Source organism: Oncorhynchus mykiss, chromosome 28 (assembly GCF_013265735.2).
Source record: "Oncorhynchus mykiss isolate Arlee chromosome 28, USDA_OmykA_1.1, whole genome shotgun sequence".
Lineage (NCBI taxonomy): Eukaryota > Metazoa > Chordata > Actinopteri > Salmoniformes > Salmonidae > Oncorhynchus > Oncorhynchus mykiss.
Genome location: NC_048592.1, coordinates 10,713,530 through 10,741,305, shown reverse-complemented (window position 1 = coordinate 10,741,305; position 27,776 = coordinate 10,713,530). Strand labels below are relative to the sequence as shown.

Genomic DNA, 27,776 nt, shown 5'->3' with positions numbered 1-27,776 from the left:
ACTTGATTAATGATGATGACTGCAAGCTTGCAAGCTAAGATTTTTAAAGTATGATGTTGACATCAGTCCAATCAAAGCTATGCATCCCAACTGTGAAGCACACGTGTGGCAGCATCATGTTGTGGGGGTGCTTTGCTGCAGAAGGGACTGGTGCACTTCACAAAATAGATGGCATCATGATGGAGGAAAATTATGTGGATATATTGAAGCAGCATCTAAAGACATCAGTCAGGAAGTTAAAGCTTGGTCGCAAATGGGTCTTCCAAATGGACAATGACCCCAAGCACACTTCCAAAGTTGTGGCAAAATGGTTTAAGGACAACAAAGCCCTGACCTCAATCCTATAGAAAATTTGTGGGCAGAACTGAAAAAGTGTGTGTGAGCAAGGATGCCTACAAACCTGACTCAGTTACACTAGCTCTGTCAGGGCCAAAAATGGGCCAAATTCCCCAAACTTATTGTGGGAAGCTTGTGGAAAGTTAAACAATTTAAAGGCAATGCTACCAATTACTAATTGAGTGTATGTAAACTTCTGACCCACTGGGAATGTGATGAAAGAAATAAAAGCTGAAATAAATCACTATTATTATTCTGACATTTCACATTCTTAAAATAAAGTGGTGATCCTAACTGACCTAAGACAGGGACTTTTTACTCGGATTAAATGTCAGGAATTGTGAAAAACTGAGTTTAAATGTAGTTGGCTAAGGTGTATGTAAACTTCCGACTTCATATATATTTTCTTTGCATATTTTGCAAACTAATGTGTGACATGTATTAATGCCAAAATAAAATGCAAAACAGGCAACAACAACGGTAACGTGACCATGAGGATTTCATAAACATTTACACAGCCCCATTAATATTCTACGCTGTTTTGTTTTCTTCATTGCATTTAATTTGTGCTTTATTGTTTCACTCTTTGAAGTGTATTGCTTTACTGTGTTATACTGAGCTGTTTTTTGAGCCATTCTGCTGGATCTGTAACGATCGTCATTGGAATGAGACCAATTGTTCATATTGGAAATTGTTCATATTTAATGTTCACAAAAAATACTTAAACAAAATGACAAACTGAGAAAACAAATGCGTACAGTTCTGTCAGGTAAACAACCTAAACAGAAAATAATCACCCACAAAACACTGGTGGGAAAAGGTTACCTAAGTATGATTCTCAATCAGAGACAACGAACGAGACCTGCCTCTGATTGAGAACCATACGAGGCCAAACACATAAACACAACATAGAAAAAAGAACATAGACTACCCACCCCAACCAAACTTAAAGTCATAACAAAGGAACTAAGGTCAGAACATGACAAGATCAAACTGTCACAGTAACTCCTCTTGAATTTCAGGGTGACATAGAGGTAAAAACAAGAATAAGAAAGAGTAAGAGAGGTAAGAATTCCTATCTTCACTTTGCACCGGCACATCCAAGAAGCAATAACCTACCGGCTCTGTTGATTAGCAAATCAGTGAAACAGTAAATCACTCAAACTAATCATATCTATTTAGCTATCTACAGCAGGGATGGGCATCTGGCGGCTCACTTTTTTCGGCCCACGGATCAATTTCCAAAAACTGAAGAAATATATGCACCTAAGGCCCCAAAAAGGCCAGAGCTGGCACTGGTTGCATGTGTGGGTATGTAGACACGCTAGCCATTGCGGATCCTCATGATAAATTCACATTTTTTGTGGCCCCCATCAAACTTGCCCATCCTTGATCTATACTAATGTTCTTTGATTCAGATTACCAGTTTGATCCAGTACCGGTGCAGTGTCAGTTTAGACAACGTACACAGTAAAAGCATAGTTTGCAGATGTAAAATGTAAAGCTGTATGAGCATGTATAGCCTATTACACTGAAACAAATATGTCATTGCCTAGTTGAGTTGACATAAAACATTTTATTGCAGCAGAGTAACGTGAAAATATAACTTGGGAAATCAAGTTATGTTATTAACTAGACCTAATATGAGACTGTCCCTTTGGAAAGAAGTGACATCCCAGCTAGTGTTGGTCTAATTATACAAAACACATTCTAAAAGGACCCTATAAATTATTTATCTAAAAGCACACTTTCATGAATTTGTTTTTAATGAATATAACATGTTTATGATTTTGTTGGGCAAAAACACATTACCAGTTGTAAATAGGTTGTTAAAATGAAAGTGAGGAGCCATCAACAGACAAAGCATTTCACAAATCAATTGGGAGAAAAATATTGTAAAATGTCTCTGTACATCCTAAATACCGACCACATTTTCACATAGAAAGTATGCAATTATGTCCCTATTTATTCCACCTGGCCTGAGACAACATAACACTTGTGTGTGGATCCAAGGGGTATCGGGGTACAACATTTTGAGACACTGGACTCTCTCCTATGTGAGTTCTCTGATGTGACTTCATACTGGAGCGCCGGGTGAAGCATTTCCCACACTGTGTGCACTCGTAGGGCTTCTCCCCGCTGTGGACCACAGCATGTCTGATCAGGTTCCACTGCTTGGTGAAACTCCTGCCACACTGTTCGCAGGTGTGCGGTTTCTCTCTGAAACGCCTCTCAGTGGTGCCGCCCGACCTCCACTGAGTCCTCATTCTCTTCACCATGTTAAAACTACTGCGACTCAGACTGTATCCAGAGAAGGTGGAGGTGGTGGCCATGTTTGACCCTGTCATGCACTCACTCATTCTCACTGTTGCTTCTGAAGCCCTGTGCTGATGCTGCCTTGGCTGTAGAGCTAAACTATTTCCATCATTATTAGAGTTCAGCGTCTCACTGCTCTGTTCTGCTGGCATCTGTTGTCTAGTCTCATCAGCCAATGTCCTGACATGTCTTTTCATGTGTGCTGCTGCACTGAACATGTTAGCATGTGGTTTCCCTCTAGAATGAACCGATGGCCCTACATCATCTGTCATAGTAGGAACGGATGGCAGCCCACAATGAGATGGGAAAAAAGAGATATTCTGAGAGTACTCTTCTGAGGCATGAAATGAGAAAATTTGATGGCCATCAGGGTCAGTGTCTCTGCCTGGATCCACAGAGGTCCACAGCTGCCCATCAGTCTCATCCATGACAAACTGGTCAGGTCCTGTGAGGGTCGTGGTCTGATCCAGCTCCTCCTCTTTCTCATCCTTCACCATCACTAGCTCTTGTGAGTCCTCATCTGGCCGGTGCTGCTCTGTGCTGAAAACGTCTGTAGATGTGAGCTGGGGTGTGCCTGGTTCCTCTGGACCATCAGAATTGGGGTAATGTTCCACTGAGTCTTCAGGAGACATGTTGGGTTGTGTGATGAAGTCCACATCACAATGCCGTTGCTCAAAGGATGGTGGTTGCCCAGGCTTGGAACCAGACTCTAAAGATTTAAGATAAAATAAAACATTACAAAAGACCCTTAACAGTTGGAAAACAGGACTGCTTTAGAACTGACTGTTAGTGTACGTGCCCTAGGTTTAGCTGAAATGAAGCCAATGAACACGCATACCACTACACCCACACAGTCTTCCATAGGCAGACAGAGCAGTACCCCTTATGGTCGCACCCACCCTCTCCAGTGATCCTGAGCTCTTCCTGAGGGTCCGTTTTCCACACATCCTCTGCCGTCTCCTCATCTTTGATCAGTATTGGTTCAGTCTCTGCTCTCTGCTCCACATCTGTAGGCTGTAACAGGGGACTGGGGTTATCACTCTGGACACACCATATCTAACACTTCTCATACCCATGAATCACACAAAAGCAGTAAAATCTCCTGAAAATCCAATAACAGAATTGATGCCGGAGGTCAGGTCTTTGTAATTGTAAAAGGGGTTGTATCACACCTGGGGTTGAGAGTCCTCTCCATCTCTCCACTGTGAGTTACTCCTCTGCTTGTTCAAAACAATCTTGACTGGATATGAAGATCTTGCTGATGCCATGGGGTAAAAAACTGGAAAATAATTGTATTGGGTCGTATTAAAACATAGTAAAACATTTGGGTTTTGTACATGCAATCAATTTATCATGAATAAAACATTACCTTTTCTCCTGACTCGTGTTTTCTTCAGCTCCCCCTCCATCATTTGACACTTCCTTTTCAGTACATCAATATCTCGCTGGCTTTGGGTCATTTCCAAACGTATAACTGCACAGCTATCATCAACCCGTTTGTTTATTTCTGCTACAGCTGCTTTAGCTAATACCTCCATAATAGATACCAACTGCGCCTGAAAATGGCAGCTGGCCATCTTGTCCAGTCCAAATTACAGAATTTGTATTCTCTGTGCTAAGTAAAGTCTCCAATTTCCGAGCTAATGTGCAACAAACAATCAGTAGATGTTGACAAATTGCAACAATATTGCTTGTGAGATGCGTGCGCAATTGCAATCGCGCTTCCCTTCAACACGTGAGATAAATATGTACTACCGTAAATATAAGACTACAATAGCCCTTCAAAATTGGTATAATTATCACCGGCCTTGCCTGGCCAGGTAAAAACGAGGTTCTGTTCTAGTCTGCATGTAGAGAGTACAACTAGATTAATGTAAACTTAAAATAAACGTAATTGAATTATATATTTCAAGTAACTATTGCTTACTACATTAACTATAGCTGATTAACATTAAGAGGTTATTTTCTTAGGGTTTTTAAGGCACACATATATACACACTGAGTGCACGAAACATTAGGATGCCTGCTCTTTCCATGTAATAGATTTCATCTGGATAGTCTAAGACCCCTTATTGATGCCACCTGTTTAATCCACTTCAATCAATGTAGATGAAGGAGAGAAGACTAGTTAAAGAAGGATTTTTAAGCCTTGAGACATGGATTATGTATGTGTGCCATTCAGAGGGTGAATGGGCAAGACAAAATATTTAAGTGCCTTTGAACATGGTATGGTTGTAGGTGCCAGGTGCGCTGGTTTTGAGTGTGTAAAGAACTGCAAAGCTGCTGGGTTTTTCACACTCAACCGTTTCCCGTGTGTATCACGAATGAGCCACCACCCAAAGGATATCCAGCCAACTTGACACAACTGTGACAAGCATTGGAGTCAATAAATCAAATCGGCCAGCATCCCTTTGGAATGCTTTTGACACCTTGTAGAGTCCACGCCCCGACGAATTGAGGCTGTTCTGAGGGCAAAAAGGGGCGGGGGGGGGGGGGGGGGGGGGGGGGTGCAACTCAGTATTAGGAAGGTGTTTCTAATGTTTTGTACACTCAATGTAGTGGTATTAGATATAAAGTGTATGCATATCAGATAGTGTATAAGAAGATAGCGAGTAGTTGATTGAGCAACATGAGAGACTATGCATAAAAGTACAGTAGTACTGATATGTCTGTGAGAGTAAGTGAATTATGATTGTATGTGTGTGTATGTATGGAGCAATGTGCATACAATGACTGTGTGTACACTGACTGGGTGGTTGTTCTCTACAGGAGAGGAAGTAGAGCTGACTTCATCACCCACACCAGTTCACTGGAGCAGTGCAGGTTCACCTCCAAGACTAGAACAGGACCCACACAAACACACCTGTAGAGCGAGATACGGAGAGATAAAGTGTAAGCATGCATGCATTGTTGTGACGACTCACCCATTCTTGATTAAATGATTTGTATATGTGGAAGTTGAAGAGTTTGAATGACATGCACCTTGATGTTTGCCCCACATTTTGACAGTTCTGTCATGGGACGCCACGATGATTGTGCCGTTTGTGAATTGCAGTACACTGATCCTGTCACTGTGTGCCGAGGGAGAATCCATCCAAATCGTCATCATTGAAAAAAGAAAATCAGTTTCATCAGAGGAAAAGAGAGACATGCTCCAGGAGTTGACATTGGGTGGCTGGTTGAATCACATGTTGCCCTTGGAATCTCCACACACACCCAACTCTGGAGACACAACACAGATTAACGATGCAGTTAATACATTATTCATATAACAACTTGTTTACAGATGATTCACAAGATGTATCAAAATGTGTATGTGAGTGTCATTGTACTGCAATGCAGATATCCAGCCACCTTTTCCCTCACTAGTCCCGTCCATTTCTATCTCAATGTCACCACATGATGACAGGTCAGTCTTTGGGCCCATGGCATTCTAGGGAAGGCAGATATTACCATCCATCAATGGCCGAAATGCCAGAGGGGCTGGTCCATTTTTTGTGCAGTGGGCAGTGGGCATATAAGGGCAGTGCAGTGGGCAGTGGGCTAAGAGGCTAACTCGTTTTTTTTTGTGAGCAAAATGATCATGATCTCCATAATAATTGGGGCCTCAATAAAAAAAAATATGCATGTGTGGGGGCCTCAAGGGGGGGGGGGGGGGGGGGGCAGAATGGCAGGTGTTGCAGCCTTTGGGAAAATAATTGTCTGGTATGTTGCTGGTAAACTCACCAAGAAGCCACCAAGCACAACCTGTCCTTTCTGCTCACCTAGCAGTCAAGTGCTTTTTTCATCATTGGCCAACATCCCAAGAATTTGTGTGTCATCCTTCGAACTGCAATTTAATCAGTTATGTACATTTCAAGTCAGTATTTATTAGTCTAGATCTGGTGTACCAAGTAATAATGTGTGTGCACCATGTGTTGTTTGTCCAGGGCCGGCCCGCACATTAGGCAGGATTAGGCGGCCGCCTTTGGAGGCAGATTGACGAGGGCAGCATTTTCCGAGCTAAACTGACCAAGACGCATCTCCAACAACACGTAAAACCTCACATAACTCTGCCCAAAAACAATGACAATTTCTTTCAACCAGTGGCATATGGGCTTTTCAGGTGAGTGCTAATGCATTCCTTTGATAAGCAGTGCCCACTTTGTCAAAGGCAGGGGAGCAAAATATTTGTGTTGTCTATTCACAGCATGTGTCTCCAGAGTGCTGTTGGAGAGACGCAATGCTGCGGCGTAGGAGATATAGCTTAAAGAGTATGTGAACTTTTATGTAACCTCCAGGCTGGAGAGAAAATGAATGACAATGTAATGAGATGGACACTTTTTAAATCATGCACGTTTCTCAGATCAAATAGCCTAACCTAAATGGAGGCCAATCAAATAAAAATTGCACTGGCATATTAAAACCTCTTCGGGATCGGTGTCCTTCCATGGGACTGTTGAGCTAACGCAGTCTAATGCAATTAGCATGAGGTTGTAAGTAACAAGAATATTTCCCAGGACATAGACATATCTGATATTGGCAGAAAGCTTAAATTCTTGTTAATGTAACTGCACTGCTCAATTTACAGTAGCTATTACAGTGAAATAATACCATGCTATTGTTTGAGGAGAGTGCACAATTTTGAACATGAAAAGTTATTAATAAACAAATTAGGCACATTTGGGCAGTCTTGATACAACATTTTGAACAGAAATGAAATGGTTCATTGGATCAGTCTAAAAATTTGCACATACACTGCTGACCTCAGTTGGTCAAAATCTAAATTGCACCTGGGCTGGAATAATACATTATGGCCTTTCTCTTGCATTTCTAAATGACGGTACAAAAAAATAGAAAATAACGTTTTTTATTTTCTTTGCATGATCTTTTACCAGATCTATTGTGTTATATTCTCTTACATTCCTTTCACATTTCCACAACTTCAAAGTGTTTCCTTTCAACTGGTACCAAGAATATGCATATCCTTGCTTCAGGAGCAACAGGCAGTTGGATTTGGTTATGTCATTTTAGGCGAAAATTGAAAAATAGTGGCAGATCCTTAAGAGGTTATTAACAAACATCTGCCTGTTTTATAAATGGTAGGCCTACCACATGGATGGGCATTCATAAAAGTCCATTGCAGGCCTTACACTGTAAGCTACACCCCAGTAAGACGTCTATATTTGGTTCAGAATTGGTCCGGTCTGGACTGGACTTGATTTGGTACAAACATACACTATATATACAAAAGTATGTGGACGCCCCTTAAAATTAGTGGATTTGGCTATTTCAGTCATACCCATTACTGACAGGTGTAAAAAATCTAGCACACCGCCATCCAGTCTCCATAGACAAACATTGGCAGTAGAATGGCCTTACTGAAGAGATCAGTGACTTTCATTGGACTCTGGAGCAGTGGAAACATGTTCTCTGAAATGATGTATCAGGCATCTGGCATTCAGAGACGAATCTGGGTTTGGCGGATGCTAGGAGAACGCTACCTGCCCCAATGCATAGTGCCAAATGTAAAGTTTAGTGGAGGAGAAATAATGGTCTGGTGCTGTTTTTCATGGTTCAGGCTATGCCCCTTAGTTCCAGTGAAAGGAAATCTTAAAGCTACAGCATACAATGCCATTAGATGATTCTGTGCTTCAAACTTTGTGGAAGGCCTATGATTTTGGAATGAGATGTTGGACAAGCAGGTGTCCACATAATTCTGATCATATAGTGTAGATGTCTATAAATGACGTCTTTCAACTTTAATTCAGAACAGAAAATAAACCAGATTACAACGTTTGGAAAATACATCTTATCAATGTCTGGAAAATATGTATTTTCAACGTCCGGAAAATGTATTTGACCTTTCATTCAGAACCTAAAATGAACCTAACTTCAATGTCTGGAAAATATGTATTTAAAAAAATTATAATAATAAAAAATAAAAATAAACGTATTTTGCTTATTGGGACTCTTCTAGTTTTGCAGGGGTATGGTGGGGCGATTTTTTTTATTATCTCACCTAAGACCGGGCCTTTGTGTGCATGTGCTTTTTTCATCATTGGCCACCGACCCAATAATTCTTATGTCAACCTTCCAACTGCAATTGAATCAGTTATGTACATTTCAAGTCAGTATTTATCAGTCTAGATTTGGTGTACCACATAATAATGTGTGTGCGCCTGCTTGTGCTTTCCTTAATTTTCCTATCAGCATCAACAAGGACACAGGTTACATTTCTATCCTCACAGGTTCCCAGCAGGAGAGAGTAGTCATACAGGTGCATCACTGGGGAAGGCACTGAGTATGTAGACACCTTCAACAGACTACGGACAAAAGGATCACAGTCTTCATTAGCAGGCATTGCAGGAGTACTAGAACACATGATGACTAAAATGTAATCTATGTACCAATGTTGAAGTACTCGAGACCGGTCTCGGTCCATAGACCACATATTGAGTGTCTCAGTGTCGGATACATTTGTACTCGGTCTTGACTAGGTCTCGGACAGTGAGGACTGGTAATTTCTTCCTGAGACCAACGGAGTAAAAAACTCAGAATTATCAGCTTCAATTCAGTCAGCGCATAAAACCACTTTGCCAGGCCAAATATATACACTCCTTTCTTGAAACATTTATATCTTAACAGTCCTTATATATATTATAGACATATTTGCGCAGTGGTGAACCTATAGGCCTTCAGTGTGTGACAGGTTAGTACTGTGGTGAACCTATAGGCCTTCAGTGTGTGACAGGTTAGTACAGTGGTGAACCTATAGGTCTTCAGTGTGTGACAGGTTTGTGATTCTGAAAGGACAGCAACCGTAATACCAATATCATCTGCAGGAATATCACCTGCAGGCTGCAAGAGAGTCCAGCTCTCAGCTGGTTTTGGCATGGAGTAGCTCATAGAAGAATGACATTGGTAGCCGGTAGGGTTGGAAAGACGTTTCAACTTAGTTAGCATTGACTAGTAAATATCCTAAGGCAACAATGGGTATGCAAAAAAGTTTAGTCTGAAGTGTTAGTTAGCAGGCTATTTGTGATGTGCAATTGTTATCATGCACTGTTTGCATCAGGGGTGTATGCATGAATGGGCCTGGGTGGACACAGACCCACCCACTGGGGAGCCAGGCCCGGACAGGCCCATCCAATCAGATTGATGTGGTTTAAGAATTGCTGTGGACTTAGATCATCAAATGTGTGTTTTTTTTCTATTCAAAAAAGTGTGATTTTGAGAGTGAAAAGGTGAAAAATATTTAGGAAAGCGTATCAAAAACCATAGAGAAACATAGGATTTTTCACACAGGGTGTGTTTACTTCGCTGGGCAGGCCATTTGGGAACTTTCTGACAAAATTAGACTATACCACCTTCTTCAGTCACCACTACAACACTGCATAGGACCTATGGAAAGACAGCAGTCACACACAGCATGATGTTAAGGATAAGCAGTCCATGACCTCAGACATAATAAGCCAGTAGGTCCCAATCAGAAGAATGCAAAAACACAACCATTAAGGATTTCGCAATCGAAATGTACAACTATTACTTCCCATTACAAACAAATTCACGTTTAGCACACAAAATAACCGGTGATCTGAAGTTTACAGTGGAACTGACAGCGTTTTAACTACTTTGCAGATATGAAACAAACAGACAATCATAATATCAGTCGAAAATATCAAATTCCCAGTTTATGCTGCAAAACCAACTTCATAAGAGGTTTTAAAAATAGGTTATATTTGACTCAATGTTCCATGACGTACAATAGGCATTGTTGGCAGAATAGATGGATGCAGTTCAATGCATGATTAATATAATTCACCAATACATTTCTTGGTAGTCCAAAAAATATTGCTATCAGGTTGTAAATTACAGCTGGCCTGGTACATCGTTTGCTGCCTCCATTCAGGATGCACTGTTTCAGTGTCAATGACTCAATATTCTGTGATTAAAAAAAAAATTGTAACTAAGGCTGGGAATGTCAATACAATCAAACTAGCAAAGGATATGAGCACAAGTCAATTATAACGTAGCTAACAATCTAGCATATGTATTTATGTTGCAAGGTAAAAACAAGTGCCTAATGTTGGCTAGATAGCTTGCGAGCTAGGTGCTAGGAGGAGTGGGTGAGTGACTGACTTTTTCCCCACATGTAGGTTTTTTGGTGGCTATACACAGCTAGAGATGCAGGTGTCATTTGGTTAGCTAGCAAGAACTTGAACGACTGTTATTCAGTTAGCATATATCTCTTGCATTCGCAAATTCACTCTGGCTATCTACTCCGATGTCAGAGCACTCATCTGAGTGTGCCAAAGCGCAGAACTGATTCATTTACAAACGCGCAACACCTGCTGAATGTGCCCAGTGTCAGTAAACGTATGCAAAAAAAGAAATAGTTAGTCAAGATAGATAACATGTAAACAGCCTAACCAGCTCTGCTACGGTGAGTAAAATTGTCAGAGTGAGGTGTTCTCTCATTTGTGTCTGGAAGTAACTAACTAGCAAGCTAGACAACTTTAGCCAGTTAGTTTGGGTGCTTACAGAAGGACGAGGAGGCTACAATTCCCCATCGTTTATCAGTGCAATTTTGAGGGCCAACTAGCTGCAAAAGTTTGAGAGGGTTTATCTAATGTTACTTCATTAGATTTGAGCTCATCATGCTCTGGGTTAGCATTAGTTGATGATCTTGTTGATGTGCACAACTGATGTAGAGAGAGCCTAACTTTTCATGGTTGTTTGATCAAGAGGACTCCCGTGGTGTTTACAGATTTCCAGAAATCCTTTCAGGTGTATATTGTGGCTTTTGACGAATACATTCTAATTATCTAAAGTCACGCTGTTGCAACTGCCTGTAAACACACAGTCCAGTTCAAAGTAAATGATGGCAGGCCCGTGTGGTAAATGGTTTGTATGAAAGCCTACTGTAGCTCTGATTGGCTATAGAGCACCGGTCCTGGACAAGAGAGGCATTTTTATTCAGTGTTATTTACTGCAGTGTCTTAATTGTCCAAACGCATGGCCGCCTTCCATCTCTATATTGCTATAGAATTTTCACAGATGCCTTAGACAACATAATTCCCAAACATTCTAAGAATGTATGAAAACGTGAATATTACCATATCTAAGTGTCAGAACATTTTTAAAAGTGGGATATTCTTCCTGGGAGTGTATATGAACAGATTTTAATACGATTTCATGATGCTAAAATGCTGCCAGTTCCACTTTGAAATGCAGCAATGTTTCACGGACACGTTATTTTCAAAGAGATGACTAACAACAGAAAGTGCGCTGCAATAAAAAAACACAGTTCCACTCACCAGATGATGAACATTTCCTTGAAAGGGGAGAAGTTAACAAATTAGCAACAACATCCTCTTTGATAACACCAGCTGCAGCCACTGAAAAACTAGCCAACAAGAAAAACTAGCTAGCTAGACCATAAGAAAACTACTGCTCGCTATTGCGCGGTGAGTGACCTGTTGGCCTTAAAAAAGCCAGAAGTTTCCATAGGTTTTTGTGAAAACGGTCCCACCGATTAAGTCTAAATGGGATTGGTTGATTACACTGTTACTCCAAAATGTTGCCTTAATACAGTTGAATGGCAGATGCCTTTATCTACAGTAGCTTCTGATGGCCTAGCCAAAGGCTGACTTATTATAAGAATTATTTTATAAATCCTTAGCCCTTCTCTGAAGGCATACAAGGCCCATTGTTCCACACTGTGTTTGGGTTAGTAGTAATTTGTAGTTCGGCTATATTTTCCCTCGGCATGCATTTTTTCACTATTTTGAATGTACTAAGAATCTATATGTTGTTCTGAAATATGAACACAGAAATACTCAATATTTTTTACTCTTATTATGGTGGTGATTTGACAGAATTACAATCATGGTCTTTATTTGGACTCGCATTCTTTTGGTCTCGGTCATGACTCTGTCTCGGGCGCCTTCTTGTCCTCCTCCCAGTCTTGTATTGACTCGGTCTCGCCCCCCTCGGCCTTGGTTTTGAATCGGTCTCACTTTAGGTGGTCTCGAACACAACACTGCCATGTACTATTGAACGTTTCAAAATTTGCAACAAGCAGATATTGACTTAATCGATCTCTTACAAATTACAAATTGGGAAAAGTGAGAACTTGAAATATAAGGGCCAAGAGCTTTGTACTAAGGATTTCACTCCAGCCTGGTCTCATCAACTAGATGTAACATAGTAAACATAAATCTGGGACACACAAATTAGTATGATCTGTTACTTTTGGAATGGTTGCATAAGACAAATGATTACTAAAGGCAGGAATGAAAGTAGGGTGCTTGGTCGGGATGGATGGGTGTATGACGAAGTCTATGGTTGCGATTTCGAATCTCATCAAGGACAACTTTAGCATTTACCTAATTAGCAACTACACTGAACAAGAATATAAAACGCAACATGCAACAATTTCAAAGATTTTACTGAATTACAGTTCATACAAGGAAATCAATAAATTGAAATAAATAAATGAGGCCTTAATCTATGGATTTCACATGACTGGGAATACAGATACAGTGGGGAGAACAAGTATTTGATACATTGCCGATTTGCAGGTTTTCCTTCTTACAAAGCATGTAGAGGTCTGTAATTTTTATCATAGGTACACTTCAACTGTGAGAGACGGAATCTAAAACAAAAATCCAGAAAATCACATTGTATGATTTTTAAGTAATTAATTTGCATTCTGGATTTTTGTTTTAGATTCCGTCTCTCACAGTTGAAGTGTACCTATGATAAATTACAGACCTCTACATGCTTTGTAAGTAGGAAAACCTGCAAAATCGGCAGTTTATCAAATACCTGTTCTCCCCACTGTATGCATCTGTTGGTCACAGATAGCTTAAAAAAAGGTAGGGCCATGGATAAGAAAACCAGTCAGTATCTGGTGTGACCACAATTTGCCTCATGCAGCGCAACACATCTCCTTCACATAGAGTTGATCAGGCTGTTGATTGTGGCCTGTGGAATGTTGTCCCACTCCTCTTCAATGGCTGTGCAAAGTTATTGGATATTGGCGGGAACTGGAACACACTGTCCTACACGTTGATCCAGGGCATCCCAAAAAAGCTCAATGAGTGACATGTCTGGTGAGAATGCAGGCCATGGAAGAACTGGGACATATTCAGCTTCCAGGAACTGCGTACAGATCCTTGCGACATGGGGTCGTGCTGAAACATGAGGTGATGGCAGCGGATGAATGGCACAACAATGGGCCTCAGGATTTCATCACGGTATCTCTGTGTGTTCAAATTGCCATCAATAAAATGCTATTTTGTTTGTTGTCCGTAGCTTATGCCTGCTCATACCATAACCCCACCATGGTGCACTCTGTTCACAATGTTGACATCAGCAAACCACTCGTCCACACGACGCCATCTGCCCAGTACAGTTGAAACCGGGATTCATCCGTAAAGAGAACACAGTGTCATCAGCCGCCCGGGTGGTTAGTCTCAGACGATCCTGCATGTGAAGAAGTCGAATGTAAAGGTCCTGGACTGGCGTGGTTAAACATGGTCTGCATTTCTGAGGCTGGTTGGATATACTGCCAAATTCTCTAAACAACGTTGGTAGAGAAATCAACATACAATTCTCTGAAACAGCTCTAGTGGTCATTCCTGCAGTCAGCATGCCAATTGCACACTCCCTCAAAACTTGAGAAATATTTGGCATTGTGTTGTGTGACAAAGCTTCACATTTTAGAATGAGCTTTTGTTGTCCCCAGCACAAGGTGCACATGTGTAATGATCATGCTGCTTAATCAGCTTTTTGATATGACACACCTGCCAGGTGGAAGGATTGTCTTGGCAAAGGAGAAATGCTCACTAACAGCGAGGTAAATAAATGTTGGTTCAAAATGTGAAAGCTTTTTGTGCGCATGGAACATTTTCTGGGATCTTTCATTTCATCTAGCTAACATTAGCCTCCTAGCTAGAATTCGTAACATATGTTTTGCAAATTCTAAACTTAAAGTACATTTTTGCAAATTTGTTACATATTCTACGTTTGTGTTCCTAGCTCCAACAGGGAAGTACTATCTAACAATACACATAAATATAAAAAGTAAAATAATTGAATTAAGAAATATTGAAATATTAGGACGATCAATGTTGGAGTCCAGAGTATAAATAAATATGTATACAGTGCCTTTGGAAAGTATTCAGACCCCTTGACTTTTTCAACATTTTGTTATGTTACAGCATTATTCTCAAATTGATTTAAAAAAAGCCAATCTACACACAATACACCATAATGACAAAGGAACATAAAAAATAAAAAAATAAACAGAAATATTACATTTACATAAGTATTCAGACCCTTTACTCAGTACTTTGTCGAAGCACCTTTGGCAGCGATTACAACATTGACTCTTCTTGGGTATGACACTACAAGCTTGGCATACCTGTATTTGGGAAGTTTCTCCCATTATCCTCTGCAGATTCTCTCAAGCTCTGTCAGGTTGGATGGGGAGCATTGCGGCACAGCTATTTTCAGGTCTCTCAGAGATGTTTGATCGGGGTTCAAGTCCAGGCTCTGTCTCGGCCTCCAAAGGACATTCAGAGACTTGTCCTGAAGCCACTCCTGCGGTAGATGGTAACTCATTAAACAACTTCTTCCCTGGTGCCTCAAATTCCCAATGAGTTAATTGTTACATGATTAATTTAAATCGGGTAACAATTAAACATAGTTGATTCGATAAATAACAGTCATCACATTAATGATATTCACGTCATGACACATTTAGAACCCCCATGCTCCTCAATGAATTCACTACAGCTTCGCAGCATCTGTGGAACTGAGGCAGACAAGATTATAATATTCTATAGAACTGACAGGGAGGAAAAACTGTAGGCTGATATTTAACAAATTCAAGTATAACATATTCTAACAGACTGAGGGAACATGGGACTTACTCTCCTGACAGCTTGTAGCCAGGTGGTCCATCAGGTCACAGCCAAACACCTCATTGTTCCCTCCTTTTCTCCGGAGTCTCCGCATCTCTTCTTTTCTCCTGCCTCAACCTCTCACACATCCAGCCCTGTTGTCAACTCTCTATGTGTGTCTGTGATATTTGGTTTCTGTCTGAATTGGTCAATGGTAACGTGACCATGAGGATTTCATAAACATTTACAAAGTGCCGTTAATATTCTACACTCTGTTGTTTTCTTCATTGCATTTTGTGCTTTATTGTTTCGCTCAGTGATATGCATATCTTTACTTTGCTAAACTAAGCTTTGTTGTAACCCATTCTGCTGTGTCATGTTTGTGGCACTCTGAAAAGTAAAATCGTCTGAATATGGGTACACCAACAAAACACTTAATGTGTTCCCTTAAAATCAAACTATGCACCGTGCACAATCTACAGCATGCATCACTCTCTTCACTTTCCCCCAATGTCTTTTTTCACAAAATAAACAGGCCACACACTTCACCCAGCACTCCCTCTGTGCCATGGTCTGGGGACACTTCAAATTCAATCAAGCCTAGTCTTCCTATGTTGATGAACACCCTGACATCCCAAACCATGGCTCTGGCTGTTCTGTGACCGAGAGAACCTATCTTCCCTGCCGCTCGTAGCTCTCTCACTGCAGCAGAAGTCAATTTAACTGTACTTTGTGACTGCAGGCCTGTTGTAGAACATAAAGCCTCTGAGCCTGACCCCACCTCTCCATCCCCCTGACCCCTACCATCCCACATCTAACACACTGTCACTGCTACTCTTGTCCAGTTTCGGGGTGACTTACAGGTAAAAACAAGAATAAGAAAGAGTAAGAGAGTTAAGACTTTTCCTACCTTCACTCTGCACAGGCACAACCAAGCAGCAGCAAGCAATGACGCAAGAAACCACTAAACTTCCCCTGTTGGCGTCCTGAGTCTCTCCTTTTCTCTCACATTCTCTTTCTGTACATCTCCACTGTTATCTCCGCCTCTGTTGACTGGCAAATCAATGAACCAGTAAATCACTCAAACAACCAGTCTATTTAGATATCTAGATATTTACAGTATCTACAGTATCATTCTCTGGAGCAGGTTGAGAGCTTCAAGTTCCTTGGTGTCTACATCACCAACAAACTAGAATGGTCCAAACACACCAAGACAGACGTGAAGAGTGCACGCCAAAGCATATTCCCCCTCAGGAAACTAAAAGGATTTTGCATGGATCCTCAGACCCTCAAATGGTTCTACAGCTGCAACATCGACAGCATGGTTGCATCACTGCCTGGTACGGCAATTGCTAAGCCTCCAACCGCAAGGCACTACAGAGGGTAGTGCGTACGGCTCAGTACATCACGGGGCTAAGCTGCCTGCCATCCAGGACCTATACATGTCAGAGGAAGGCCCTAAAAATCGTCAAAGACCCCAGCCACCCCAGTCATAGACTGTTCTCTCTACTACCGCATGGCAAGCAGTACTGCAGTGCCAAGGCTAGGACAAAAAGGCTTCTCAACCGTTTTTACCCCCAAGCCATATGACTCCTGAACAGGTCGTGTGTGCCCCCCCACCCCAACCCCTCTTTTACGCTGCTGCTACTCTCGGTTTATCATATATGCATAGTCACTTTAGCTATACATTCATGTACATACTACCTCAATTGGCCCGACCAACCAGCGACCCCGCACATTGGCTAACCGGGCTATCTGCATTGTGTCCCGCCACCCACCAACCCCTCTTTTACGCTACTGCTACTCTGTTTATTATATATGCATAGTCACTTTAACCATATCTACCTGTACATACAGTGGGGGAAAAAAGTATTTAGTCAGCCACCAATTGTGTAAGTTCTCCCACTTAAAAAGATGAGAGAGGCCTGTAATTGTCATCATAGGTACACTTCAACTATGACAGACAAAAGGAGAAAAAAAAATCCTGAAAATCACATTGTAGGATTTTTAATGAATTTATTTGCAAATTATGGTAGAAAATAAGTATTTGGTCACCTACAAACAAGCAAGATTTCTGGCTCTCACAGACCTGTAACTTCTTCTTTAAGAGGCTCCTCTGTCCTCCACTCATTACCTGTATTAATGGCACCTGTTTGAACTTGTTATCAGTATAAAAGACACCTGTCCACAACCTCAAACAGTCACACTCCAAACTCCACTATGGCCAAGACCAAAGAGCTGTCAAAGGACACCAGAAACAAAATTGTAGACCTGCACCAGGGTGGGAAGACTGAATCTGCAATAGGTAAGCAGCTTGGTTTGAAGAAATCAACTGTGGGAGCAATTATTAGGAAATGGAAGACATACAAGACCACTGACAAGCTCCCTCGATCTGGGGCTCCACGCAAGATCTCAGCCCGTGTGGTCAAAATGATCACAAGAACCACACGGGGGGACCTAGTGAATGACCTGCAGAGAGCTGGGACCAAAGTAACAAAGCCTACCATCAGTAACACACTACGCCGCCAGGGACTCAAATCCTGCAGTGCCAGACGTGTCCCCTTGCTTAAGCCAGTACATGTCCAGGCCCGTCTGAAGTTTGCTAGAGAGCATTTGGTTGATCCAGAAGAAGATTGGGAGAATGTCATATGGTCAGATGAAACCAAAATATAACTTTTTGGTAAAAACTCAACTCGTCGTGTTTGGAGGACAAAGAATGCTGAGTTGCATCCAAAGAACACCATATCTACTGTGAAGCATGGGGGTGGAAACATCATGCTTTGTGGCTGTTTTTCTGCAAAGGGACCAGGACGACTTATCCGGTGTAATGGAAAGAATGAATGGGGCCATGTATCGTGAGATTGAGTGAAAACCTCCTTCCATCAGCAAGGGCATTGAAGATGAAACGTGGCTGGGTCTTTCAGCATGACAATGATCCCAAACACACCGCCCGGGCAACGAAGGAGTGGCTTCGTAAGAAGCATTTCAAGGTCCTGGAGTGGCCTAGCCAGTCTCCAGATCTCAACCCCACAGAAAATCTTTGGAGGGAGTTGAAAGTCTGTGTTGCCCAGCAACAGCCCCAAAACATCACTGCTCTAGAGGAGATCTGCATGGAAGAATGGGCCTAAAATACCAGCAAGTGTGTGAAAACCTTGTGAAGACTTACAGAAAACGTTTGACCTCTGTCATTGCCAACAAAGGGTATATAACAAAGTATTAAGATAAACTTTTGTTATTGACCAAATACTTATTTTCCACCATAATTTGCAAATAAATTCATTAAAAATCCTACAATGTGATTTTCTGGATTTTTTTTTCTCATTTTGTCTGTCATAGTTAGTGTACCTATGATGAAAATTACAGGCCTCTCTCATCATTTTAAGTGGGAGAACTTGCACAATTGGTGGCTGACTAAATACTTTTCTGCCCCACTGTAGTACCTCAATCAGCCCGACTCACCAGTGCCTGCATGTAGCCTCGCTACTGTATATAGCCTTGCTACTGTTATTTTTCACTGTCTTTTTACTGTTGTTTTTATTTTTTTTAACTTAACTATTGTTCACCTAATACCTTTTTTTGCATGTTGGTTAGAGCCTGTAAGTAAGCATTTCACTGTAAGATCTACTACACCTGTTGTGTTCGGTGCACATGACAAATAAACGTTGATTTGATTTTAGATTCAGATTATCCGTTTTATACAGTACCGGTGTAGGTTAGACAACGTACACAGTAAAAAAGTGTTGTTTCTAGATGTCAAATGTAAAACTGTATGAGCATGTATAGCCTGTTATACTGAAACAAATATTTCATTGCCAAGTTTTGAGGTGACATAACTTAACATTTTAAGGCAGCAGAGTAATGTGAAAATAGAACTTGGGAAATCATGTTGAGTTATTAACCTGACCCGATATGACACTGTCCCTTATGGCATGAAGTGACATCCCTGAGAGACAAACACAAACTAAACAACACATACTCAATGGCTCCTATAAATGGTTGATCTAAAAGCACAGACCAAGTCTTTCATTAAATCAAGTTTATTGAATAAAGCATATTTTTTATGATTTTGTGGTACAAAACACAATGCTACCAGTTGTAAATAGGTTGTCTTACAGTCAGAAAATACACTATCACTATTTTTTATCTGAGTTTTTGGATCAATCAATTCATTTTCAGACTGATTACAATTTGCATTCGGTGTCCTGAGGTTTCTTATGATCTATTTTAACGTAATAAATGCAATCATTTAGGAATTTATTATGGAACATTTATACAATTGAAATATCAACGGTCAGAATGACCGTCATGGCCATTCTAGTAGTTCTGGAATTCCGGCGCTCTGTGAGTGTTAAAATGAAAGTGAGGAGCCGTCAACAGTCAAACATGAAAACCATTTCACAAATCAATTAGGAGGAAAAGCGTGTCAAAATGTCTCAAAACACCTGCTGTACCACATTTTCACATAGAAAGTGTTATAGAAACATCATGCAATTATGTTTTATTTGTTCCACCTGGTCTGAGACAACGTTAAACTTGTGTGTGGATCCCCGGGGTATGCCGGTACCACATGTTGAGACACTGGACTCTCTCCTATGTGAGTTCTCTGATGTGACTTCATACTGGAACGCTGGGTGAAGCATTTCCCACACTGTGTGCACTCGTAGGGCTTCTCCCCGCTGTGGACCACAGCATGTCTGATCAGGTTGCACTGCTTGGTGAAACTCCTGCCACACTGTTCGCAGGTGTACGGTTTCTCTCCGGTGTGACTCCGGAGGTGTTCTTTGAGCTGGCTGAAACGCTGGAAGCTCTTCCCACAGAAGGTGCAGCTGAAACGCCTCTCAGTGGTGCCGCCCGACCTCCACTGAGTCCTCATTCTCTTCACCATGTTAAAACTACTGCGACTCAGGCTGTATCCAGAGAAGGTGGAGGTGGTGGCCATGTTTGACCCTGTCATGCACTCACTCATTCTCACTGTTGCTTCTGAAGCCCTGTGCTGATGCTGCTTTGGCTGTAGAGCTAAACTATTTCCTTCATTATTTGAGTTCAGCGTCTCACTGCTCTGTCCTTCTGGCATCTGTTGTCTAGTCTCATCAGCCAATGTCCTGACATGTTTTTTCATGTGTGCTGCTGTACTGAACATGTTAGCATGTGGTTTCCCTCTAGAAGAGTGAACCGATGGCCCTACACCATCTGTCATAGTAGGCAGGGATGGCAGCCCACTGTGAGGTGGAAAAATTGAGATATTCTGAGAGTACTCTTCTGTGGAATGAAATGAGAAATCTGGGTGGCCTTCAGGGTCAGTTTCTCGGCCTGGATCCACAGATGTCCACTGCTGCCCATCAGTCTCATCCATGACAAACTGGTCAGGTCCTGCCAGGGCCGTGGTCTGATCCAGCTCCTCCTCTTTCTCATCCTTCACCATCACTAGCTCTTGTGAGTCCTCATCCTCGGCTGGCCGGTGCTGCTCTGTGCTGAACACCTTTGATTTCTCTACAGACGTACACCGTGGTGTGCCTGGTTCCTCTGGACCATCAGAATTGGGGTAATGTTCCACTGACTCTTCAGGAGATATGTTGGGTTGTGTGATGAAGTCCTCATCAAAGTGCCGTTGCTCAAAGGATGGTGGTTTCCCAGACTTGGAACCAGACTCTAAAGATATGGGATAAACATGAAAGAAGCATTCAAAAAGACACTTAACCCTTTACACTTGTGGGATTTGGTTCTATATGAATAGGGCTAAATTTAAATGTTTTTTTTACAAAGACATGAAATGCATAAGCATGGTAGCACTTGAAAGGGAGCAGTTTGGAGATTATGGGGACATTATTAGACTAACGTTGAGGATACAACAGTTCACCTGACACAAGACTGAATCCAAACATTACACTGTTGATTTTATGTGCATTTTACATTTACTGTACTTTTTGCCGCATTTGTTGATAACAAAAATCAGAATGTTCTGGATACATTCAGTAACATGATAAGAATATTCCTGTAAATGTGGGGTAGGTGCAACATAAGACAGAAACATGACATGGGTTTGACTGAGAGGACTAACTGGTGTCTCCAAGTGGCCACACTCCTCTCCAAAGTGTACACAGGTCCTAAGTCATTTCAATACACTTTCATGACTCAAACAAGTCTTCAACTATAAGGTGCTTTGCAGAACTAGAACAAGCACACTTGTAGCTGTTTTGTTTATAACACAGCCCTGCATCCCCGCCTGCACACAATTAATGTTGTTGTTTACTTAATCCAAAACCTGACCATTTTAAATTACAATCTGGGTCAGCTGGGCATCATTTGAAAGTTTGTTATATTGCCAACATGATCAGCTAAGTTATAAAATGCAATCTTACAGTGTTAGGCTTTCACAAGGGAATTCAGAGAAACATACCGTAATTTTGGTGCGCATAGAAAGGAGTAATGAGTCCATTCAGGTGCATGTTCTGTGCCAAATTCTCTTCACAATAGACCCCCAAAAAATAGGCTCATTCTGTTCAGAACAACCCCAGGGTATGACGCCATGTCATCTTGTAACTGTACATCAAACATGGTGATCATAAATGATGACACTGTTTATGACATGGGTTTTATGATACGGAAATGTGAAGTGCACATTTGAACTCACGGGTGTTTGGCTTGCTCGTATCAATGCCGTATGTATTATAATCCTCAACGTTTCCTCTTTCAAAATACATAGAGTCCTCTTAATTTACAGCATTTCACTCACTCAGACAACAACAAATGTGCAAAAGTTTGACAATTAGCGGGAGGGATAGGGGCAACAACTTGTCGCGTGCGGTGCTCATGTTCAGAGAGGCTGTCAGTCAAAACACACACAGCACTGTGACGCGGCGCAGAGCCTGGGATCTGACGTCATTTACAGCATGTTACTGTACAGCCACTATGTTCCAATTTAGGCACTTATCAGTGCCCAAATCTGCCATTTTCAACCCGTATAGAGGTACGAGAGTAAAGGGCTACCAGTAGCAAACCATGACGGCTTTGGAACGGACTGTGTGTGTATGTGCACTCCATATGGCAGAACATAAAACGCCCAACACCAATGTAGCAACTTGCAACGTGTGTAACACCACACCCACACAGTCTTCCATAGACAGACAGAGCAGTACCCTTTATGGTCACACCCACCCTCTCCAGTGATCCTGAGCTCTTCCTGAAGGTCAGTCTTCCACACATCCTCTGCCGTCTCCTCATCTTTGATCAGTATGGGTTCAGTCTTTGCTCTCTGCTCCACATCTGTAGGCTGTAACAGGGGACTGAGGTTATCACTCTGGGACACACCATATTTAACACTTTCATACTCATGAATCACACAAAAACTGTAAATTCTCCTGACATTCCAATAACAGAATTGATCCAAGAGGTCAGGTCTTTGTAATTGTAAAAGGTGATGCATCACACCTGGGGTTGAGAGTCCTCTTCAACAGCCATCTCTTCGTCTCTCCACTGTGAGCAAATCCTCTGCTTGTTCAAAACAATCTTGACTGGATATAAAGATCTCTCTGCTGCCATGGGGTAATAAAATACAATTGTATTCAGTTAAATATTAGGGCTATTCACACATTTGGGTTTTGGATAGGCAATCAAATAATCTAGCTCCACCTTGTTACAGCGGTGATATGTGAATGCTTCTATACAGCCGTTACACATTAGCTAATATAAAGCACAGCAGCCACATTTTGAACTAAGCTGTTCTTGGCGCCACTTCGTTCTCAATTCGGGAGAAAAGTCTATCTTAAAGATGTCCCTGTCCAATTGCAGATGGTTCTCCGAAAAAACAGAAAAATATTAAATACACATTTTACACTGAATTTCAACTTCCAGACACATGTAGAAGAAGATGACAGAGAGTCACATACCATGATACAATATGTATTAACCCTAGATGATTGACAGGGTTAATACTCCTCCTCTAGTGTAAAAACATATATTTTGGAAGCTATAGAACAGGCCTATTGCACTGTTTATATCTCAATATTAAATCATTTCTGGGTAACAATTAAGTACCTTACTGTTATTGTTTTCTAATTTAAAAAAAATCTTAGCTAAGAGCAATTTATCAAGCAAGAACTTTGCCAGGACTGTCAGAATAGTCTGAGAAGGGAGGAGAAAACTGAAAACTAGCTGATTTTGGCAGAGAGGTTTGGAACTTTCTTATTGGTCTAACTAATTTACTGCCTGGTGATTACACCAGGCAGGCCAAAACTCCATCCCACCAAAACAGGCTGAAATTTCAGGCAGTCTTTTCGAATGGGTCTTACACTAAAACAGCATTATCATAATTTTCACAATTTCACAGTATTATTCCAACCTCATAGTGTGGAAATATATATATATCACAGGAAAATCAAGTTTTGGACTGCACTGTGTCTTTAATGTCTACATTAGCTTTGACAATTATATTCTATTGCAGACCCCTTAATGCAGGGATCATCAACTAGATTCAGCTGCGGGCCAATTTGTTATTGAGCAGATGGTCGATTTAAAAAAAAAAAAGTGTTTTAATGTTGACCGCAAACTGACCGCAAGAAGCCTAAACAGATATAATATTTGACTAAAACATAATAATTTCAAACCTTGATTACATTTTGGAACATTGTACCGCACAGGGTGCCTTCTTTCGGATAGGACGTTAAAACAGGTGTCCTGACTCTCTGTGGTCATTCAAAATCCTATGGCGCTTATTGTAAAAGTATGGGTGTTCACTCAGGTGTCATGGCTAAACTCCCAACCTGGCAATATACATACATACACATATATATATACACACACATACATACATATAATATATGTATATATTGTATGTATGTATGTATGTATGTGTGTGTGTATATACACATATATGTAAATATATACACACACACATACAATATGTATATATATTATATGCATATATGTATGTATGTATGTGTGTGTATATACATATGTGTATATATACAGTGCCTTGCGAAAGTATTCGGCCCCCTTGAACTTTGCGACCTTTTGTCACATTTCAGGCTTCAAACATAAAGATATAAAACTGTATTTTTTTGTGAAGAATCAACAACAAGTGGGACACAATCATGCAGTGGAACGACATTTATTGGATATTTCAAACTTTTTTAACAAATCAAAAACTGAAAAATTGGGCGTGCAAAATTATTCAGCCCCTTTACTTTCAGTGCAGCAAACTCTCTCCAGAAGTTCAGTGAGGATCTCTGAATGATCCAATGTTGACCTAAATGACTAATGATGATAAATACAATCCACCTGTGTGTAATCAAGTCTCCGTATAAATGCACCTGCACTGTGATAGTCTCAGAGGTCCGTTAAAAGCGCAGAGAGCATCATGAAGAACAAGGAACACACCAGGCAGGTCCGAGATACTGTTGTGAAGAAGTTTAAAGCCGGATTTGGATACAAAAAGATTTCCCAAGCAGCACTGTGCAAGCGATAATATTGAAATGGAAGGAGTATCAGACCACTGCAAATCTACCAAGACCTGGCCGTCCCTCTAAACTTTCAGCTCATACAAGGAGAAGACTGATCAGAGATGCAGCCAAGAGGCTCATGATCACTCTGGATGAACTGCAGAGATCTACAGCTGAGGTGGGAGACTCTGTCCATAGGACAACAATCAGTCGTATATTGCACAAATCTGGCCTTTATGGAAGAGTGGCAAGAAGAAAGCCATTTCTTAAAGATATCCATAAAAAGTGTTGTTTAAAGTTTGCCACAAGCCACCTGGGAGACACACCAAACATGTGGAAGAAGGTGCTCTGGTCAGATGAAACCAAAATTGAACTTTTTGGCAACAATGCAAAATGTTATGTTTGGCGTAAAAGCAACACAGCTGAACACACCATCCCAACTGTCAAACATGGTGGTGGCAGCATCATATATATACACATGTATGTATATACACACACACATACATACATACATACATACATATACACACACATATACATGTATATACACATATATGTGTGTATATATAGATGTGTGTGTATATGTGTGTATATAATGTATTTGTATATAATGTATTAGGCTAACGTGTATGTAAACTTCCGACTTAGTACTAATGTTACATGTCGAATTAAATACTGTCGAATTCCATTCATTCCTATGGAGAACTACTCGGTTTCCACTATATTCTATATAAGGGGTTACCAAACTTTTTCACTTTAGCTCCCCTTCAAGCATTGGGGAACATCCCATACCCCCGCCTGCATGCCATGTCTATTTCTATGGGCACAAGGAATGTTCACGACAAACTGTTCACACCCCTCTTGCAGGCAGAAAGATTTTTTGATGGTTTAAAGCTTATTTCCTGCAATTCTATACATTTTGCCATGGGATGGAGATGATTTTTTTTGCCATTTTGAAGCTCATTTCATGCAATTTTGCACATTTTGTCATGGGGTGCAGAGAAACATGTTGCCGTTTTAAAGCTAATTTCCTGCTATTCTACACATTTTGCTACGTCTTATGTGTATTCATGTTATATTTGTGTTACTCAAACGTTACAACAAAGTCAATGGGCTAAAAAACTAGCTAAATAGCGTTAGCTGTCATGGGATAGTTGATCTGAATGTTTCTGACAAGTTATAAATAGCTCTCTAAGGTCTGCAATGACTGACATGACAAGAGGGACACTGCTGATGTAATACCCAGTTTCAAAATTGCACCTTGTGCATGCTACTATTACAACTTTCAAGAGTAGGTTGAAAGCCGGGTATAGAATAATGATTTGTATAAACCCTGGATTACTGACAAAGGGTGCTGTATTGAAGCCCCCATCAATCATCTTGGCACTTGGCACAGCCATCTTGGCATTCCTACTCATTTGTAAAAAAAATATATATTTTGGAAGCTATAGAAATGCATTTATTAATGTCTACATTCGTTTTTGGCACGTTTATTCTATTACAGATAGCTTCATGCACACTTAAATGATATTGTGAGCTAAACATACAAATAAAATACACAATTGAAATAAAATCCTTAACGTTTTTTGGGGGGGGGGGGGGGGGGGGGGGGAGTACTAATGTTACTGCCCCACCACAGGAAAAAAAGGAGGAGGACTGCTCCTACTAGGGAGTGACAATATAACCGACCGGTGGCTTCAAAGCCCCTCAATGTCCAATAAATAACATCAGCAATCCAGGGTTTATATAAATCATCATCACTGGAAACTAGTGATGACCGGACTGTCACTAGTTAACACAGTCACAAAGTCATAATTATGGCTAAACCCCATCCATTTCTACAATTTATTATGTTACGGTCAGATGTTAACCCTAGCCACACTGCTATCATTATGCCTAACCTTAAATTATGACCAGAATGCTACATTTTGAAGCCAATTTTGACTTTGTGGATGTGTTATCTGTGGAAACCTGGGGAATGTCAATATTACGGCCGGTGACTTCGAAGCCTTTCATTGGCCACTACATAGCATCCGCAATTCAAGATCTATAGCATCCGCAATTCAAGATTTAAACACATCTGAGAATATTCAGAAATATATATTAAATCCACGTTTTGTATCGAGTGAGAAACATTTTGTATGTGTGTTTTGGTCGCACTGAAACAGTGCAAAACAGAGAACTACACACATGCTAAATTAATTTCTCACTCGATACAAAACTTGCATTTAATTTTTTCTGAATATTCTGTTTTTTTGAGAACCACCTGCAACTGGATACGGACATTTATATGATACCATTTTCTCCCCGAATCGAGAACAGGGAAACTATCGCCAAAAACAGGTTAGTTGAAAATTTGCCTACTATGATTTACACTAGCTTATAGAATCATTCACATATCACCGTAGTTAAAGTATATACAAAAATCTACTACCTTTTCTCCTGACTCGTCCCCGCGTCTTCTTCAGCTCGCCCTCCATCATTTGACACTTCCTTTTCAGTCCATCAATATCTCGCTGGCTTTGGGTTACTTCCAAACGTATAACTGCACAGCTATCATCAACCCGTTTGTTTATTTCTGCTACAGCTGCTTTAGCTAATACCTCCATAATGGATACTAACTGCGACTGAAAATTGCAGCTGGCCATCTTGTCCAATCCAAATAACAGATTTGTATTCTCTGTGTGAAGTATATAGTCGAGTATTTCAATGCTAATGTTCAATAAAGAATCCGTAGATGTTAATAAACTGCAACAATTTTTTCAAGTGAGAGATGCGTGCGCAAATGCACACG

General features: G+C 40.9%; 1 protein-coding gene across 3 annotated transcripts; it reads right to left on the bottom strand.

Annotated features, from left to right (window-relative positions):
* Positions 1 to 1,889: 1,889 nt before the first annotated feature.
* On the bottom strand, positions 1,890 to 27,776 carry LOC110508511 (zinc finger protein 436). Of its 3 annotated transcripts, XM_021589074.2 has the most exons (5): positions 27,417 to 27,776; positions 22,974 to 23,077; positions 22,701 to 22,815; positions 20,381 to 21,194; positions 1,890 to 2,565 (listed from the first exon to the last, which is right to left on the bottom strand). In XM_021589074.2, exons 1-5 carry the CDS (start codon positions 27,628 to 27,630, stop codon positions 2,298 to 2,300), a joined length of 1,515 nt encoding a protein of 504 aa, XP_021444749.2. In that variant the 5' UTR covers positions 27,631 to 27,776; the 3' UTR covers positions 1,890 to 2,297. The 3 variants fall into 3 exon arrangements, with proteins under 3 accessions (XP_021444749.2, XP_021444751.2, XP_021444748.2); XM_021589076.2 differs by lacking the exons at positions 20,381 to 21,194; positions 22,701 to 22,815; positions 22,974 to 23,077; positions 27,417 to 27,776 and adding exons at positions 3,552 to 3,666; positions 3,825 to 3,931; positions 4,022 to 5,117 and having other exon boundaries at positions 2,223 to 3,361; XM_021589073.2 differs by lacking the exon at positions 1,890 to 2,565 and having other exon boundaries at positions 19,567 to 21,194.

Coding starts and splice junctions, on each gene's coding strand:
- LOC110508511 (XM_021589073.2), bottom strand. CDS start 27,630: ATGGCCAGCTGCAATTTTCAGTCGCAGTTAGTATCCATTATGGAGGTA. Junction 23,078..27,416: donor GGGACGAGTCAGGAGAAAAG/GTAGTAGATTTT, acceptor ACCCCATGGCAG/CAGAGAGATCTTTATATCCA. Junction 22,816..22,973: donor AAGAGGACTCTCAACCCCAG/GTGTGATGCATC, acceptor CCCCTGTTACAG/CCTACAGATGTGGAGCAGAG.